Source organism: Perissodus microlepis, chromosome 12 (assembly GCF_051167445.1).
Source record: "Perissodus microlepis isolate ML-2025 ecotype Zambia chromosome 12, ASM5116744v1, whole genome shotgun sequence".
Taxonomy (NCBI): Eukaryota; Metazoa; Chordata; class Actinopteri; order Cichliformes; family Cichlidae; genus Perissodus; species Perissodus microlepis.
This window is the reverse complement of record NC_140472.1, coordinates 2350484-2365451: the sequence shown is the minus strand read 5'-3', so window position 1 is coordinate 2365451 and position 14968 is coordinate 2350484. Positions and strand designations below refer to the sequence as shown.

General features: G+C 43.6%; 1 protein-coding gene across 1 annotated transcript; it reads left to right on the top strand.

Moving 5' to 3' along the window:
• The first annotated feature begins 10998 nt into the window (after positions 1-10998).
• ccn1l2 (cellular communication network factor 1, like 2) lies at positions 10999-14968 on the top strand. Its single transcript, XM_084947317.1, has 5 exons — positions 10999-11492; positions 11629-11842; positions 13055-13402; positions 13573-13775; positions 13870-14968. The coding sequence occupies exons 1-5, from the start codon at positions 11424-11426 to the stop codon at positions 14164-14166; spliced, it is 1131 nt and encodes a 376-aa protein (XP_084803443.1). The 5' UTR covers positions 10999-11423; the 3' UTR covers positions 14167-14968.

The window sequence follows — 14968 nt, the reverse complement described above, 5'->3', positions numbered from 1 at the left end:
TCCACAGTTCAGGTGGAGCGCTAACTTGGTGGAGGAGGTGTCTGTCTCGCGAATCCAAACTGGGAGCTGGTTGCACAGAAGATGAGCCTGAACGGCTCTATTGGAGGGATACGATCCTATGTGGTCTTTAAGAGAAGATGGGGCCTGATTATTCAAGAGGAGCAGGATTTCATATTCGATTCTGGATTTAACAGGTAGCCAATGAAGAGAAGACAATATGGAAGAAATCTTCCATCTCTTTCTAGCCCCTGTCAGGACTCTTGCTGCAGCAGTTTGGATCAACTGAAGGATTTTTAGAGAGTTGTTAGGACATCTCAATAATAGTGAATTACAGTCGTGCAGCCTAGAAGTAAGAAATGCATGAACTAGTTTTTCAGCATCACTCTGAGACAGAATGTTTCTAATTTTAGAGATGTTGCACAAATGCATATATGCACAAATATTAAACATATTTGTTTAATTTGCACTTTGAATGATATATTCTGGTCAAAAACGACTTCATGATTTCTCACAGTGTTACTATTGGACTTGTAGTGATGAATCATTGCATATCTTAAAGATCAGGGTTACATTCACTCATTTTACAGTCTTTTTGGGCGATCTTTTTTACTTATGCTGCACTGACACTGTCTTTAGAGCAGCGCCTCCTTCCAGGCAACATGTACATGGAAAACAGTAAGCCAAACTTGTAGGTGGAAAGAAATGACCCATCTCCGGACTGCAACTGGTGAGGTTGTGAAAAAAACATAAAGCCAACCAAAACATTGCACCTGGGAATTTGTCAATATGGGAAAGAACCCAAATCTGCACAAGTTGGGAAGCCACAGTAAACTTAGCTAACAAAACAGCACTACACCACTAATATCCTGTTATGTTATCAAAAGCATAAAACCATATTTATCAAAAAAAAAACTTAAGAGTGCCTCATTTGAAGTCTATATTGACCCAGAAATCAGAGGCTGACACACACAAAGAGGTCTCTGACCCTCCCTAGGACTGTCTTTTACGTGCGATTCAGTTGGACAACTCGCAGGAACTGCACAGTGAGAGTGGGAATAAGATCAAAGTGCTAATACAAACACAACTGCTGGGTTTAGTCTTCAGTGTCGTGTGTAGAGAGTGCTTGTTGATCACGTATTTTCCTGATTACCCTGGCCTCCATGCAGGAAGGCTGGAAATGAATTCTGTCTCAACTCCTCATAAACTTCTCATGTATGCCAAGGATACTTGTTAAAGGACATACTTGTTATTGTAAAGTCATTTCCTGTCATCCAGCCACATCAGGTACAACAGGAAAACCAACCAAATATAAACTATCTAATATAGTACGGGTCACTATGGTGCAGCACTGACCCAAAAGTCCTGGAAGCACTTGTTCAAGTTGAAATCTGAGAGGTTTGTACAGTTAAACTATGACTTGAATGTTTTTTTTTAAAGATTACATCCTCTAAGACCTTTTAATCATAAAATAAAACACTGCAAAAAACCGGCATAAAACATTCTTCTGCAGAGTAGGTCTTTGTACGAAATGGTCCATGTGGACTGCAACAAGATGTAGGTTTATGCCAGGTGTCAACATAAATATGAATGTCAGAATATGAGGTTTCACTGAACTTTGTCATCACATTGCTTCATCATGGTAAATGGACTGATTCTTATATAGCGCTTTTCTACTCTCACTGAGCAGTCAAAGCGCTTTATACAACTCGTGCATTCACCCATTCATACAAGCACTTTATCTAAGGGTTTTCATGCTTCTATCTAACATTCACTCGCATTCACACTCCGATGGATGCATCGGCGGGCAACATGGGGTTAGTATCTTGCCCAAGGATATTTGGCATGCAGACCAGAGCAGAATGGGATCGAACCACCAACCTTCCGGTAAGTAGGTCACCCGCTCTACCACCTGAGCTAAGTAAGTTGTCAAAGGTAACAATTTCCTTTGTTTCTCACTTCATAAATGCAGATGACAAATGTGGGACAGAACAGGAGGCAAGGAGGCCTCAACTCAAAGTCAAACTTGCAAGGCTCAAGTCAGAAAAACAGTTAGTGGACACTTGTACTGTTTTTAAACATTAGCTTTCATTTCATTATAAAGAAATCCATTTCATATCATGACTTAGGCCTTCTCTGTGGCTCAGGCTGACAACAACAAAAAAGAACCAGAGTGTCCCAGAGTGGTTGTTTGTGGCACATGGGCCCCTGCTGGCAGTACACAGCCACAGCATATGGGGAAGGGAGTGATGGTGGTGTTTGGGAGACACTGGAAGTGGGAGAAATGTGAAAGAACGTCAAAGACAAAAAAAAAAAGGTAAAAACACAGGAAGCGGCTGCAGTGAAAACTTTGATTGTTTTTAAAGCTCAGTTTCTCCTCAGTGTGTGTCATAGCTTTGCTCTTCTCCACGGCTGGTTTAAGGACCAACAACAGCAGAAGCAAGAATAGCTTTAATACTAACATTGTTTTGTTTACAAATGAGTTTCCTTGGCTTGATTTGATTGTATAAATTGTATTTTAAAGCTACAGAAACCCAGATTTCAAACGCATGCTGTCCATTCAGGTTGGTCCCAAATTTTCACACCCTAAACCTTGAAGACTTTCAAAGAGCCCTTTGAATAAATGACCTCAGTTCAGTTGAATATCAGCACAAACACCTATGCCTAATTTTAGTTCCCAGTAACACTGAGTATTTGTCACTGGGTATTAGTGCGTGCTGCTAGCTACTAAGTAAACAAGTAATGTTGCTAGTTCACCAAAGGAAACAAAATACAGCCAGGCCTGTGTTTTTTCACATGTACAATACCTTATGTGCTGTCATTTCATTAAAAATGACTTGATTTTTTTTAGTGTACATGGTTTTCCAGCTTCCTCGGGCACAATGAGCTTTATGTGTTAGTGCCCCAATTCCCGTAGGGGAGCTCTGGAACATTTTGTGTTTACAGCTTTACTGCGATAACATTTCCCCCTCTGAATCACAGGCAGTGCTGTGTGGTGGTGCCACCTTTCCCCTGCCCACTAACAGGACACTGTCTGTCAGTCGGCTACTTTGCCAGCTCCCACACTAAAGTTCCTTTGAAATACCAGTTTGTTTATTCTAGCGTACTAAATATGCAGTGTGCAGGTCAAATAACCTCAGGTTTGCTGTAGGGAGAGGCGGCATTTTTTGATGTTCTGGCCTCAGTCATTTTTAGCTAAAGTGTCTTCAGTTCTGTTTTCACGCTGCCACTTGGTTGGCTTGGCTTTTTCTCTCCTCCTATGACATTATGAATCGTGACTCCTCCAGAGTCCTTTTTGTCTGTATCTCCTGAAACCTGTTGCAGGGATGGCACAGTGGTTTCTGGGATTCCAGACCCAAGCGGTTGGGGCTCCCCAAGTGCTGACAAACAAAAGTGGAAGTGTGTTACAGAGTTTGTTCACACCAAACGTAAAGGAAAGTTTTTCTAATAATCGCCTCCATTTACTCCAACCTACCTATGATCTCTTCTTCACCTCTCTGTGCACTGTTGCTTTGGATAGTTGACTCTGAGTATTTAAACGTGTCCACATTTCACTCTACTGTTTGTAGCTTCACTCTTATACTTGTCTCTGTCTCATTCACACACAAGCAAGAAGGCATGTCTTGCTTCTACTGATTCACCTGATCATATCCTGTCATTAGATTCACAGACATTACGCACCTCCTTTTGACTTCTCTGTACTTATCTGTTGACACGCACAAAGCAAACGTTGTATCTGTAAGAGCTCTTACTGATTCGCAAGAAGTCATTCTGCTGCTCATTGATCAGGGCCTCTCATCTCAGTCTCAACAAGAAATGTTTGTTAGTACATCTGTAAACACCCTAACCTGCTGCACATCCTTTCCAGCTTTATTTCTCTGCTTAGCCAGTTGATAAAAGTTCTTTTTTCCTTCTTTAGTTAGTGCTCAGCTTCACATGCAGTTATGATTCAAAGTTTACATACGTTTTCATCTTGGACATGAATGTCATGTAATTTTGGGCTTTTGATTATTTCTTTGAATTGTTCTTTTTCCAGGGTTGAATTATGGCACAGCGTACACCTTTGATATACCACGTCAAAGGCGTATAATTTGAAATTTGAAATGTATTTTGGATTTTCTTGCACATAGTCAAAAGTATACATACAAGCTCAAATGACATACTCCCACACTTATTAAAAAATCAGTTTCAACATTTTCCCAAGGTCTGGAAGAAGACCCAAACTGTCAGATAAGAGGAAACTGGTTAATGTGAACAACCCAGGAACCACCAAGACTCACAGTGCCATGGACTGAGAGGGTGCCGACCAAAAAAGTAGTCCCTACTCCAAAATCAGCACCTTCAGACTCGTCTAAAATTTTCATCTGCCCACATGGACAAGCCAAAGGATCAGACAAGACAAAGATTGAGCTGTTAATAAGATAATAAGAGGTATGTTTGCAGGAATAAAGGTGAGAACACCAACAGTCAAGGATGGTGGTGACAGCATAATGCTGTGGGGCTGTTTTGCTGCCAGTGGTACTGGTACATTGCACAGTGGATGGAATAATGACGATGTAGGACTCTTTTTTGGTTATGTGTACATAACGTGCAGTGGGAGCGATAATAATACTCATGGATTTTTAACAGTGTTTATCCTTTGTGGGTATTGTGCTGCTGTAACAGTCACTGCTGAAGGAGCTGCTCAGGGCCTTGACAGTCATGCAGGGTGTGAGAGGTGTTGTCCCTAATGGACATTATCTTGGCTAACATCTTCCTCTAGCCCACCTACTCTATGTGGTCTAGGATACTGGTCAGGACAGAGCTACCAGTCTATTTAACTTTTTCCTTTCCCTCTCTGGTTATATATATATATATGTATGAATAAATATATATATAAAAAGTCCCCTCTCACCCCTGCGGATGGTCTTTATCCTTCAAGCTCAGGTCCTCTGCCAGAGCCGTGGGAGCTTGAGGGTCCTTCACTGGGAATTTTTTTACTGTTCCTAGGACTGCGCTCTTCTGGAGAGAAATCTCTGATATTGTTCCTGGGATCTGCTGGAGCCACTCACCTAGCTTGTGGGGTCACTGCACCAAGTGCTCCTATTATCACCAGGACCACTGTTCACCCTCCACATCTTCTCGAGCTCCTCTCTGAGTCCTTGGTACTTCTCCAGCTCTTCATGTTCCTTCTTCCTGATGTCGCTGTTATTCAGTATCGCTATGTCTACACACAGTGGTCGTCTTCCTCTACTTGTCTGGAAGTCCCACAGGATCTGAGCTCGGTCGTTCTCGACCACGTCTACCATTTTGACCTCAGGACTTCCAGGCCATACTCAGCACAGATGTTTCGGTATACTATGCCGGCCACTTGATTATGGCGTTCCATGTATGCCCTGCCTGGTAGCGTCTTGCATCCTGCCCCCAAACCGCAGCCTCTATGGCACTTGTACTTAGAGTTTTTTCCTTTGCTGCCATGATTAGTGCCTCTAATCTTCTACATCTTCCTGATGTACTCGTGGATGTTCGTTGTCTCATCCTGGACTGTGGTACTGACTCCATGCATGGTCAGGAGCTTCCTGGTTTTGATGTTAGTGGCCAGCTTATTATCCCAGCAGGGTATCTGACAGGCACGGCAGGGCGTAGGTGTTGATAGCCACGATTTGTTCTCACTGTTCAGCTGACTACCAAGGACTTGCCTGACCCTCTGCAGATAGTGATTGGACTGTTAATCTGGGATACAGGGCATTTCCTGGGCACTTTGCCGGTGGACCAACACACTTTTGGGCCGATGGCGGTCTGAATGGCTGCTGTACACCGGCCGTACAAGGACTGACAGCAGCCCATTTGTTCATTGTCATTACTGACTCTGTATTGCCCAATTAAATATCTTAATGCAACTGGCCACTCCCCTACCTTTGCTGTTTGCTCACGCAATTTGAGACAACAATTAAAACTGAGACAAAACAATAAAAAAAACTAAAACTATGTTTTTTTGTGACAGGCTGCTAATAACAAATTATCTAAAAATAAAAGGGGTTTCTTTTTCTTCAGGAGCCAGCTGAGGTGGTTCGGGCCTCTGACAAGGATGCCTCCTGGGTGAGGTGTTCTGGGCATGTCCCACCGGGAGGAGGCCCCGGGGCAGACCCAGGACACGCTGGAGAGATTAAATCTCTCGGCTGGCCTGGGAACGCCTTGGTGTTCCCCCGGATAAGCTAGAGGAGGTGGCTGGGGAGAGGGAGGTCTGGGCTTCTCTGCTTAGGCTGCTGCCCCTGCGACCCGGCCCCGGATAAAGCGGAAGAAGATGGATGGATGGTTTCTTTTTCTTGCCAAGCTGCTTGTTATGCATAGATTAAACACTGGTTGATGCCGTGCTTTTTTGCAAATTCTGTTCAGTATTAGGTGGTTGCACAGTACTGTATATATGACAAAAGTTAAGGAACCATTGTTCTGTTATTTTATTTTTATTGATTAATTTGTTTTTATATTGTGAAGTTCAGGTTATTCCCTGCATAATGAACCTGATCAGTAGGTTTAAATGAGTCAATAGCATGAATGCAGTACAAAAAAAAGCAGTTCCCTCTGGGCTTATTTGCTCCTGGTGATCCTCTTTATTATTTATGCATTGATACGATGAGAAGCACTCATTTTTGCCCAGTTTATATAACCTAATAAAAGGGTAAGTTACTCAATTTAAAGACATCAGAGACTACACATACAGCCCACAGAGAAGCTGTTGAGTTACAGCACCCAGGAAAACTAATTGATTAAATCCACTCGCTGCATTCTCTATGCACCATGAGGAAGGGGTGGGACCATCAGGAGCTGCAGCACACCTGCTCATGTCAGACGCACAATGGCCAGGTTATTGCTAGTGCTCTGTGCTCCCCGCTGTCATCACTGCTATTAGATGCTGAGGAGGAATGTGCAGACCACAGCTTCCCTCTGTCCTGGTTCCTGGGCAGCTGCCAGCTGAACCATGACTGTCTTTTGTATACAGCTGCAGGACAGCCACACCTGCAGACACCACATGGAGGAGTAGCCCACATTTTCATTAACCTTTATTCAGTTACTTTAATGGTCATTTCCTGTTTTATCAAACGCTGTTAGATGAAGAGTTTAACTTCTATTAAATCATGATCCAGCAGCTTCTAAATCCTGTAGCCTGTAATGAATGAATGTAAAAAGAAATTAAGGAGGTAAAAACTAAGAAATTATATATAAATTGCCCAAAATAATAATGTGGGGTTTTTTGGCACTATATTATATAACTTATATAGTACTTTGGTACTATAAAAGCGTACACCAGTTCATGAAAGTTAGTTAGGGGCAGAATAAACTGCTACAAATGTGAGATCGGGATGAAGATCCCAATTCCACAAGTTAGCCCCTCAACAAAACAGCCAGTGGGTTTTTCTTCAGGCTTTAGGACTGAAGTTCTTTCAGCTGCTCCCTCATGGTTCACCACATCAGATGGTTGTGTGGATTTTCTTTCCCTTTTACACTGACTGCTCTTTCTGATGCAACCCCCCAGGGGATTTGTGTCTCGTCTCAGTTTTGAAACAGGAACCTTTTGGGCAAATGTTGTTGTGTAGACCACAACACTATGGAACCACTTCACTTAGGCTTTTGGATTAATGACAAAAATATGTTTCATATGTTTTGAACTGGAAGATTATATTGATAAGACAGTCACCAGACATAAAATGCTAGCTTTAGGTTATAAAGACATTTCACATTGGTCACCTCCACTAAACTTCTGTGTTTCACTTAATGACCATCAATGTCTCAAACAATGTCTCTAGTCTCCTTCAGCCACTTACCAGCTACCACATGTTGAGGGAAAATGTAAAATTCATGTGTGCTCTTTTCTGACCATTTTCATGTTGTAGCACAAAATGTGAACGGTAACGTCGAACCAAGACATCTGTGGGAACGACAGTGAAAACCCATCTGCAGAAATCATTGCAAGTATTCTATTTAATGGTGACGTTATGTGAAAACTTTGAAAAAAGTGTGAGACAGAGGTCACCACCTGAAGTCCTGCATCCTGAGGCTTTTATGTGGGGGGGTTTTGGGGCTTTTTAAAAATATTTTTTGGTTAATATTCTGTAATGCTCAATTAAAATTAAATTCTCAGAAAACTGAGACCATATACATATCACCCCTCACCAGGTGAGAGGGGCAGAGTTTTCATATATATAAATTCTCTCTAATCCACTCACTGCTGTGGGTCCTGTCTGGGTTCCTGTTGTGTCTTTCTTGTTTCGCTGTGGTCAGAAGCAACAGCACCTCCACACGTATCCTGCACATACTTCCTGTTTGCTTCGAAACTGTGATCACCACTCTTTCTGTGCCATTTGGTTTGCCAGATTTCCAGGAAGTCTCACATTGAAAGAATCTAAAAATATCAGGATAGAAAATGACAGCTGTCTGAAGGAAACACTGGACATGGATTCATTCGTGCTGCCTTGCTTGATTCATGCAGGAAAACTGACTTGTTGGTGGAGTTGATAGGAAGTTAGGCTGGTGGTTGGTGTCAGATATTGAACTGAGAAAACAAACAAATCCCAGATGCCTCCTGACCTCCATGTGGTCTGGAAAAGTTTGCCTGGCTGACAAACAATGGTTGGCACACAGTCAGGGCAGCAGGCTGCCAAACTGGCAACCTCTCCACCCTCAACTCCTCCTGCTCCTGCATCAGTGTCCGATGCACATCGTGGCCAGTGCACACATCCTGGCTTTGTGGGCCAGGAATGCCAAGAATCCAGGCTACTGCTCACCTCCCTGCTGCTGCCCAGCAAGGTGCTTTCCCCCCCTCCTCTTTCCCATTGCTGCTCAGCGTCCCAGTTGTTTTACAAGCCAGCTGGCCGGGCTGTCTGGGTGGCTGCTTGCATAAGTCGGGACACTGTGTTTGATTTGATGTTGCACACAGTAACATGACTGCTTCAGTCTGAAGCTGCAATGCCTGCTGTTAGGAAGAGAGCTGAAGGCCACAGGCTGGCTCACTGCAGCATGCTCAGATTTGATGAAGCTCTCAGGGTGGGCTGTGGGAGGCTTGGGTGAGTCTTCAAATCACGCCTGAATGTGAAATCTTTGACACCTTGAAATGTCTTGGTCATTTCGGTAAACAGAATTGCAAGATAAGTGAAGCAGTAAAATATATTTGCATGTATAAATATAATATAGGAGCTGCAGTGGACTGTGCTAGTTTAAGAATGAAAGCATCCTCCAAAGATGACATAAACTTCATAGGCATGTGGAGTATTAGCAGATGGAAAAGTGATAACTGCCAGCAAGCAGCTGCACTGAGTGACAGTTCATGGCTGTTTCATGTGGATGTGATCAGGCTGGGTCACAGTTCAGGTGTCTGGCACCAGGGTCAAAGCTGGTCCTGAGACACCTGGACCTCCTTCCTGAGAGCAGGAGTGAAAATAGTCCACTGCAGGAATGAAAGGAGTCTTTGTGGATGTTTCAGCAGCCTTTCTTCTCCATGTTAAATATTGCAAGTAAACCGGGTCTAATGATGCTCAAGGCGCTTTACATGCTGGGAGTGATAGATGTGTTATGTCTCATTCACCCATTCATCCATGTTCTATGCCTCAGGACTGAATCAGAGTTCTGTGGGGAACTCTTGTAGAGCCTAGAACACAACCTACATAAGTGGCTGACGTTGCTCACATTTATGCTATTGTGTGGTGAATTACATGTGAATTACAATGTGGTGCCTAGAAATAGAAAAAATAAAATGCTGAGACATTTTTCTTCTTCATCATTATTCTTTATGTTCAGGGGATGAGTGTTTTTCTCTCACTCTCAAAAAAAGGTGTAGCAGTAAATGCACGACAGGAATCAATAGAACAGGCTAATCACAATAGTCGAGGCTCTGCCAAGGATTTAAAGTTTTTGTTATAGCTTACCTTTTTACCTGCTTCTTCTTTTGTCCTCCGCGTGTCCAGTTTCCTCAAGTTTTGTAAGGACACACTGCACACCATGCCAAGATATGTATATGCTATTTCAGAATTGTGTTATGCTTGTCATGTTATTTGTAGACGTGCTTTTGTCACAGGCTGCTAGTAACAAAGTATAGATCCGTCCGTCCGTCCATCCGTTCGCTTCTGCTTATCCTTTTCAGGGTCGCGGGGGCGCTGGAGCCTATCCCAGCTGTCATAGGGCGAGAGGCGGGGTATACAGGTCGCCAGTCTGTCGCAGGGCCAACACACAGGGACAGACAACCATTCGTGCTCACATTCACTCCCGCACTCACACCAATTTGGATTAACCAATTAACTTATCCCCACTAACTGCATGTCTTTGGACGGTGGGAGGAAGCCGGAGTCTTCCTCCCACCGTCCAAAGTATATACAATTTAAAATAGTCTGTTACAAGTAGACACAACACTGGTTCATCCCTTGAGTTAAGTGTCTTTGTAAGGCTTGAAAGATTCATAGCTCAGTGTTAAGTGGCTTCACAAACTAAACTGTGAGGTGCAAAATGTAAAGAGTTAAGGGGACAATCATGGACTTTTGCACAGTGCTGCTTTTAAGGAACAGGCCAGAGACCTTCAGCAGCCTTATCGAAAGCCAAATTAAGTTTCCCATGTTTCTTGACAGCCTAGGCCAACTTAATGCAAGGACTTTCCTGCTCTCCAGCAAAACACTCTTTACGTGCCACCACGGTGACAATGGGAATGCAGAGTTTTTCCTGCCAATCATGGGAACATGAGGATAAGCCTGTGTTTCCTGGAATGCTGCCCATTAGGAAAGAGACGAGGGAACACAGGATGTTCTGAGCACATTGTCTTTCAGTGTAGAAGAGAGCTGTTTACAGGGAGTTTCTCCATTCTCACAGTTAATCATTCTGAGCCTCACTGAGCGGGATTCCCTCCTTAAGTTTTCCATTACACCTGTCCAACCGCTGGCTTCTTTTTTTCATGTGCTAAGTATATCCTCTGCTGTTTCCTTTACAGCGTGTTCATGCATAGAAAACTAATGATTTTTACACACACTCTGAAAACTACAAGCAGTTTAACCAGGATTTAGTAGCTCTTGTAAACCAGGGTTTTCCTGGTGACACCTTTAATGACACCTTGACTCATCCATAATTACACTGTGACGTTAACACATCTGTAAGTGTTTCACACCTCCTCCTCCTCCTCTCTCTGGACGCTCTGCTGAGAGGCGCGGTAATGATGTCACAGGGCAGGGGCATGTGTGTCTATAAGTGCAGAGAGAAACCTCTGACTGAAGTAGAGCTGAGCCACGCTCACACCAAGACGCTGCTGGAGAGGCACAGGCAAATTTACCTCTGGGTGCCAAACTCACCTCTGGATACTTTTCATCCTGGAGCTGCAAAAATAACTTCTTTCCTCTTGGGAATCTGGATGTGAAAGCCTACTTTGGTCCTTTGGAATTTTTTGTTTGCTTGCTTTATTTGCTGAGATCAGGATGCTTTGTCCTGTTGCTTTGCAGCGGATCTTCTTCACCCTGTTTATGCTGGGCAGAGCTGCAGAAATGGTGAGTTTCTGTGGCTTTAAATGCTTTTTATTTCTGTGATCTTCCATATAGTTATTTTAGATAACATTTTGATTACCATTTTAAAAAATAAATAAATAAAAATCAGTCTGAGCTGACCTCTGACCCTGGTATTTAGGTAGACAGTGCATGCCCAGCTGAATGTTCCTGTCCCCCTTCGCCTCCACTGTGCCTGCCCGGCGTCAGTCATGTAACTGACGACTGTGGCTGCTGCAAAGTTTGTGCTCGGCAGTTTAATGAGGACTGCAGCACGACAGAACCTTGTGATCACATCAAGGGGCTGCACTGCCATCTGGGGGCTGGAGGAAACCCAGAGAGAGGACTGTGTCAAGGTGAGCAAGGAGTTTATTGAAAGCTCACAGCTTCAAATCATTAAAGGAATAATTATTCTGATGTTGGAACAAAAGCTACAAACAAAAACACAGCTCCTGTACCAAGAATCAGACAGCAAGGGTAGATGCACACTGTTGAAATTACAGGGCAACTGTCCACAAACACCCTGCAGATGCATTTTAAAGGAACTCTGGACACTTTTATGTAATGACTCTAATGGCTCTGGAGGAGCTGCTTAAGGTCTAGCTGGAAAATAAATAAATGAAAAAGCAGGAATGCAAACATTTATTTGTAATAAAAGGTGCTATGAATCTGTACTGTGGGATCATTACAGATCACAAGGGAGCATTAAACTGTTCAAAAAGCATGAAATCTCCCTTATAGGAAATCCATTTGATTTCTTGGTGTATTTCTCTAGAGTAGGATGTCTTAGCTGAAGGGCCAATATTAGGCTCACTTACAGGTTAGTCAGGTTAACTTTACTAGATAATGTTTACATGCTTATTTATTATTATTTTTTTGCAATACATTGCTTCAGCATCTCTTTTGGCCTCCAGTCAGAAATGATTTGCTTTAGCTCGTCCTCCATAAGAAACCTTTTCTTTGACTGCTCAGCTGGCCTGGTGTGAAGAAAAGTAAAAGGTTGAGCAGATTTTACAGATTTTATGAGTATTTGTTTTTTTTAATTCCATGGATCTTGACCGTTTTATGTACCTTCAGGGAAATAAAAAGTCAGTTTGATTTGCACTAAAGCATAAAAAGTGACACAGCAGCACATTGACACACAGCCACTGCTTGATTATTGGTTGATGTTAGCATCAAAGCTGCAGACGTGATAACGCTAACAGTTTTCCTGTTGTGAAGCTGCTACACACAAAGCAACACTCTGAGTCTTCAGCTAGAAAAGTGGCTTTACCATGGAAACGAAAATGGAAAATGGTGAACTATGAGGCAGCTGACAGCATCTGTGTTTAGAGGATGGCCTCAACACATGTTACATAGATAAACAACAGAAGGAAAGCATGGAAAAGCCTAAATGGTCGTTCATCAGCAGTGTTTCCTGTGAGCGAGACGTAAAAAGCTATATAACATACAAAGTGAGAGGTAAAAACACAAAAACGCAGCAAACAGACTCATTAAGTTTTTGCCGTATCCTTCCATGAAGTTCAAAAGTGTCTGCTAACAGCTCAGTTTCCTGTTTTCTATGTCAGCTGAAGCTCATGGCGTACCCTGTGCATTCAATGGGCGAGTGTACCAGCATGGTGAGGACTTCCAGCCCGTTTGCCAGCACCAGTGCACCTGCATGAATGGTGTGGTGGGCTGCATGCCCCTCTGTCCCTACCAAGTGCCCCTGCCTCGGTGGCGATGCTCAAAGCCCCGGCTGGCGCAGCCCGAGGGTGGCTGTTGTGAAGAATGGGTGTGTGATGATGACAACAGCATCAGCGAGGAGCTGAGTGAGCCAACAGAGAGCCAGCTCCACCCAAACCACATCAGTCCTTTGCTGCCAGTCCAGCGACAGAATCCCCTCCCAGCTGCCAGCGGAGCAGATACACTCAGAGGTAAAGTTGAAAATACTGTAAATCATCAGAGCAGCACTCTCAAATAAGTTGATGACTTTATTGATGTGAAATATTCACAAAACCCTCAAGAACTCCAAGAAGTAACTCACAAGGTAACTAAATGTCTGCTGGGATCCATGACTTCATTGCTGTATTGTGCTCTCACGCAGAGATCGCATCGTTCCCCCTCTCTGAGGTATTACATGAGCCCCAGTGTTTCCCACAGACCACTGAGTGGACCCAGTGCTCTGCCACATGTGGGATGGGCATTTCAAGTCGTGTGACCAATCACAACCCAGACTGTCAGCTAGTCAGAGAAACCAGACTGTGCCAGATCCAGCACTGTGACCTGCAGCTTCCCATAACTAAGAAGGTAGTGTATACTCAAATGGAGATGGATGGAGAATACCGATAGGAACATCTGAGATTTGTTATTTAACTGTGGCTCTGTCTCTGTCATCCTGAAGTGGAAGAAATGTCAGCGAACCTTCCGCCCACACGAGCCAGTCAGCATCACCTTTGGTGGATGCTCCACAGCTCAGCGATATCGGCCTCGTACCTGTGGGACTTGCACTGACGGCCGCTGCTGCGCCCCGTCTCTCTCTCGCACCGTGCAGCTCCGCTTCCACTGCCCCAGTGGAGACATCCTCTACAATGTAATGTGGATTCAGCGCTGCAGCTGCGGTACGAGCTGTGGTAAACACACCTATCACTCCAGCACTTCCGTCAACCTCTACAATGACATCCACACTTTCAGAGACTGATGCTGACTTATCAGCGGACTCTGCACCTCCCCCTCGCTAAACTCACTGCCTCAATGTCTGTCCGCTGGGTGGGAAAGGAGTCCGCTCGCTTGCACTTTAAGCTTGCTGTCATGATGATGTCACTTTGTCCACGCTACAGGCGGTGCCTCTCCAGCGTCCTATGCAGTCTCGAGGATGACACAAAACAGTGTGACTGCTATGCCACAGTGTAGGCCGAGAGCTTTAACTGAAACTTTAATTTATTTTCAACTTTGTTTTCTTTTCCACAGAGGGTGACACGACAATTTGTCAAACATAAAGAAGGCTTTTTAACAGGCATATTAACAGGAAGTAATGGTTATCAAAGACATGCATCTTTGTTCTTCACCACATTTTAAAATGTTGAGGAGCAGTGACATCGATTGTTGGTTCACATGGATTGTGCTTTGCATGATACAGTCCACCTGTTTCTCGTACAAGTACTGATGGGGAAATGTGTGAGATGTGTCTGTTTCACAGCGACAGGCTTTCAGAAAGGAGTTTACAGACTGTGCTTATTATGCTACTTTGGTATATTGATTAAAATCCTACAGGCTATACAGACTTCACTCTTAGTTGTGGAGTGAGAATATTCGAGGATCACCTCATTTTTCGAGGTGTGATACCGTTGTGTTTTTTAACGTGTGTCTATCACTGTGTACATATAATAAATACATGTTTGTTTCAGAGGGGTTCTTAAAGCTTCATATTTGACACGTGTCACTTGTGTATTAGAAGTTTATTGGTTGTAAACTCCTGGATGTCAAATAAAAACTTAACCTGT

What these genes read in the sequence shown, in the direction of transcription:
- ccn1l2 (XM_084947317.1), top strand. Translation starts at nt 11,424, where the DNA reads ATGCTTTGTCCTGTTGCTTTGCAGCGGATCTTCTTCACCCTGTTTATG. An exon ending in TGGGCAGAGCTGCAGAAATG is followed by an intron (nt 11,493 to 11,628) that starts GTGAGTTTCTGT and finishes CCTGGTATTTAG; the next exon opens with GTAGACAGTGCATGCCCAGC. An exon ending in AGCTTCCCATAACTAAGAAG is followed by an intron (nt 13,776 to 13,869) that starts GTAGTGTATACT and finishes GTCATCCTGAAG; the next exon opens with TGGAAGAAATGTCAGCGAAC.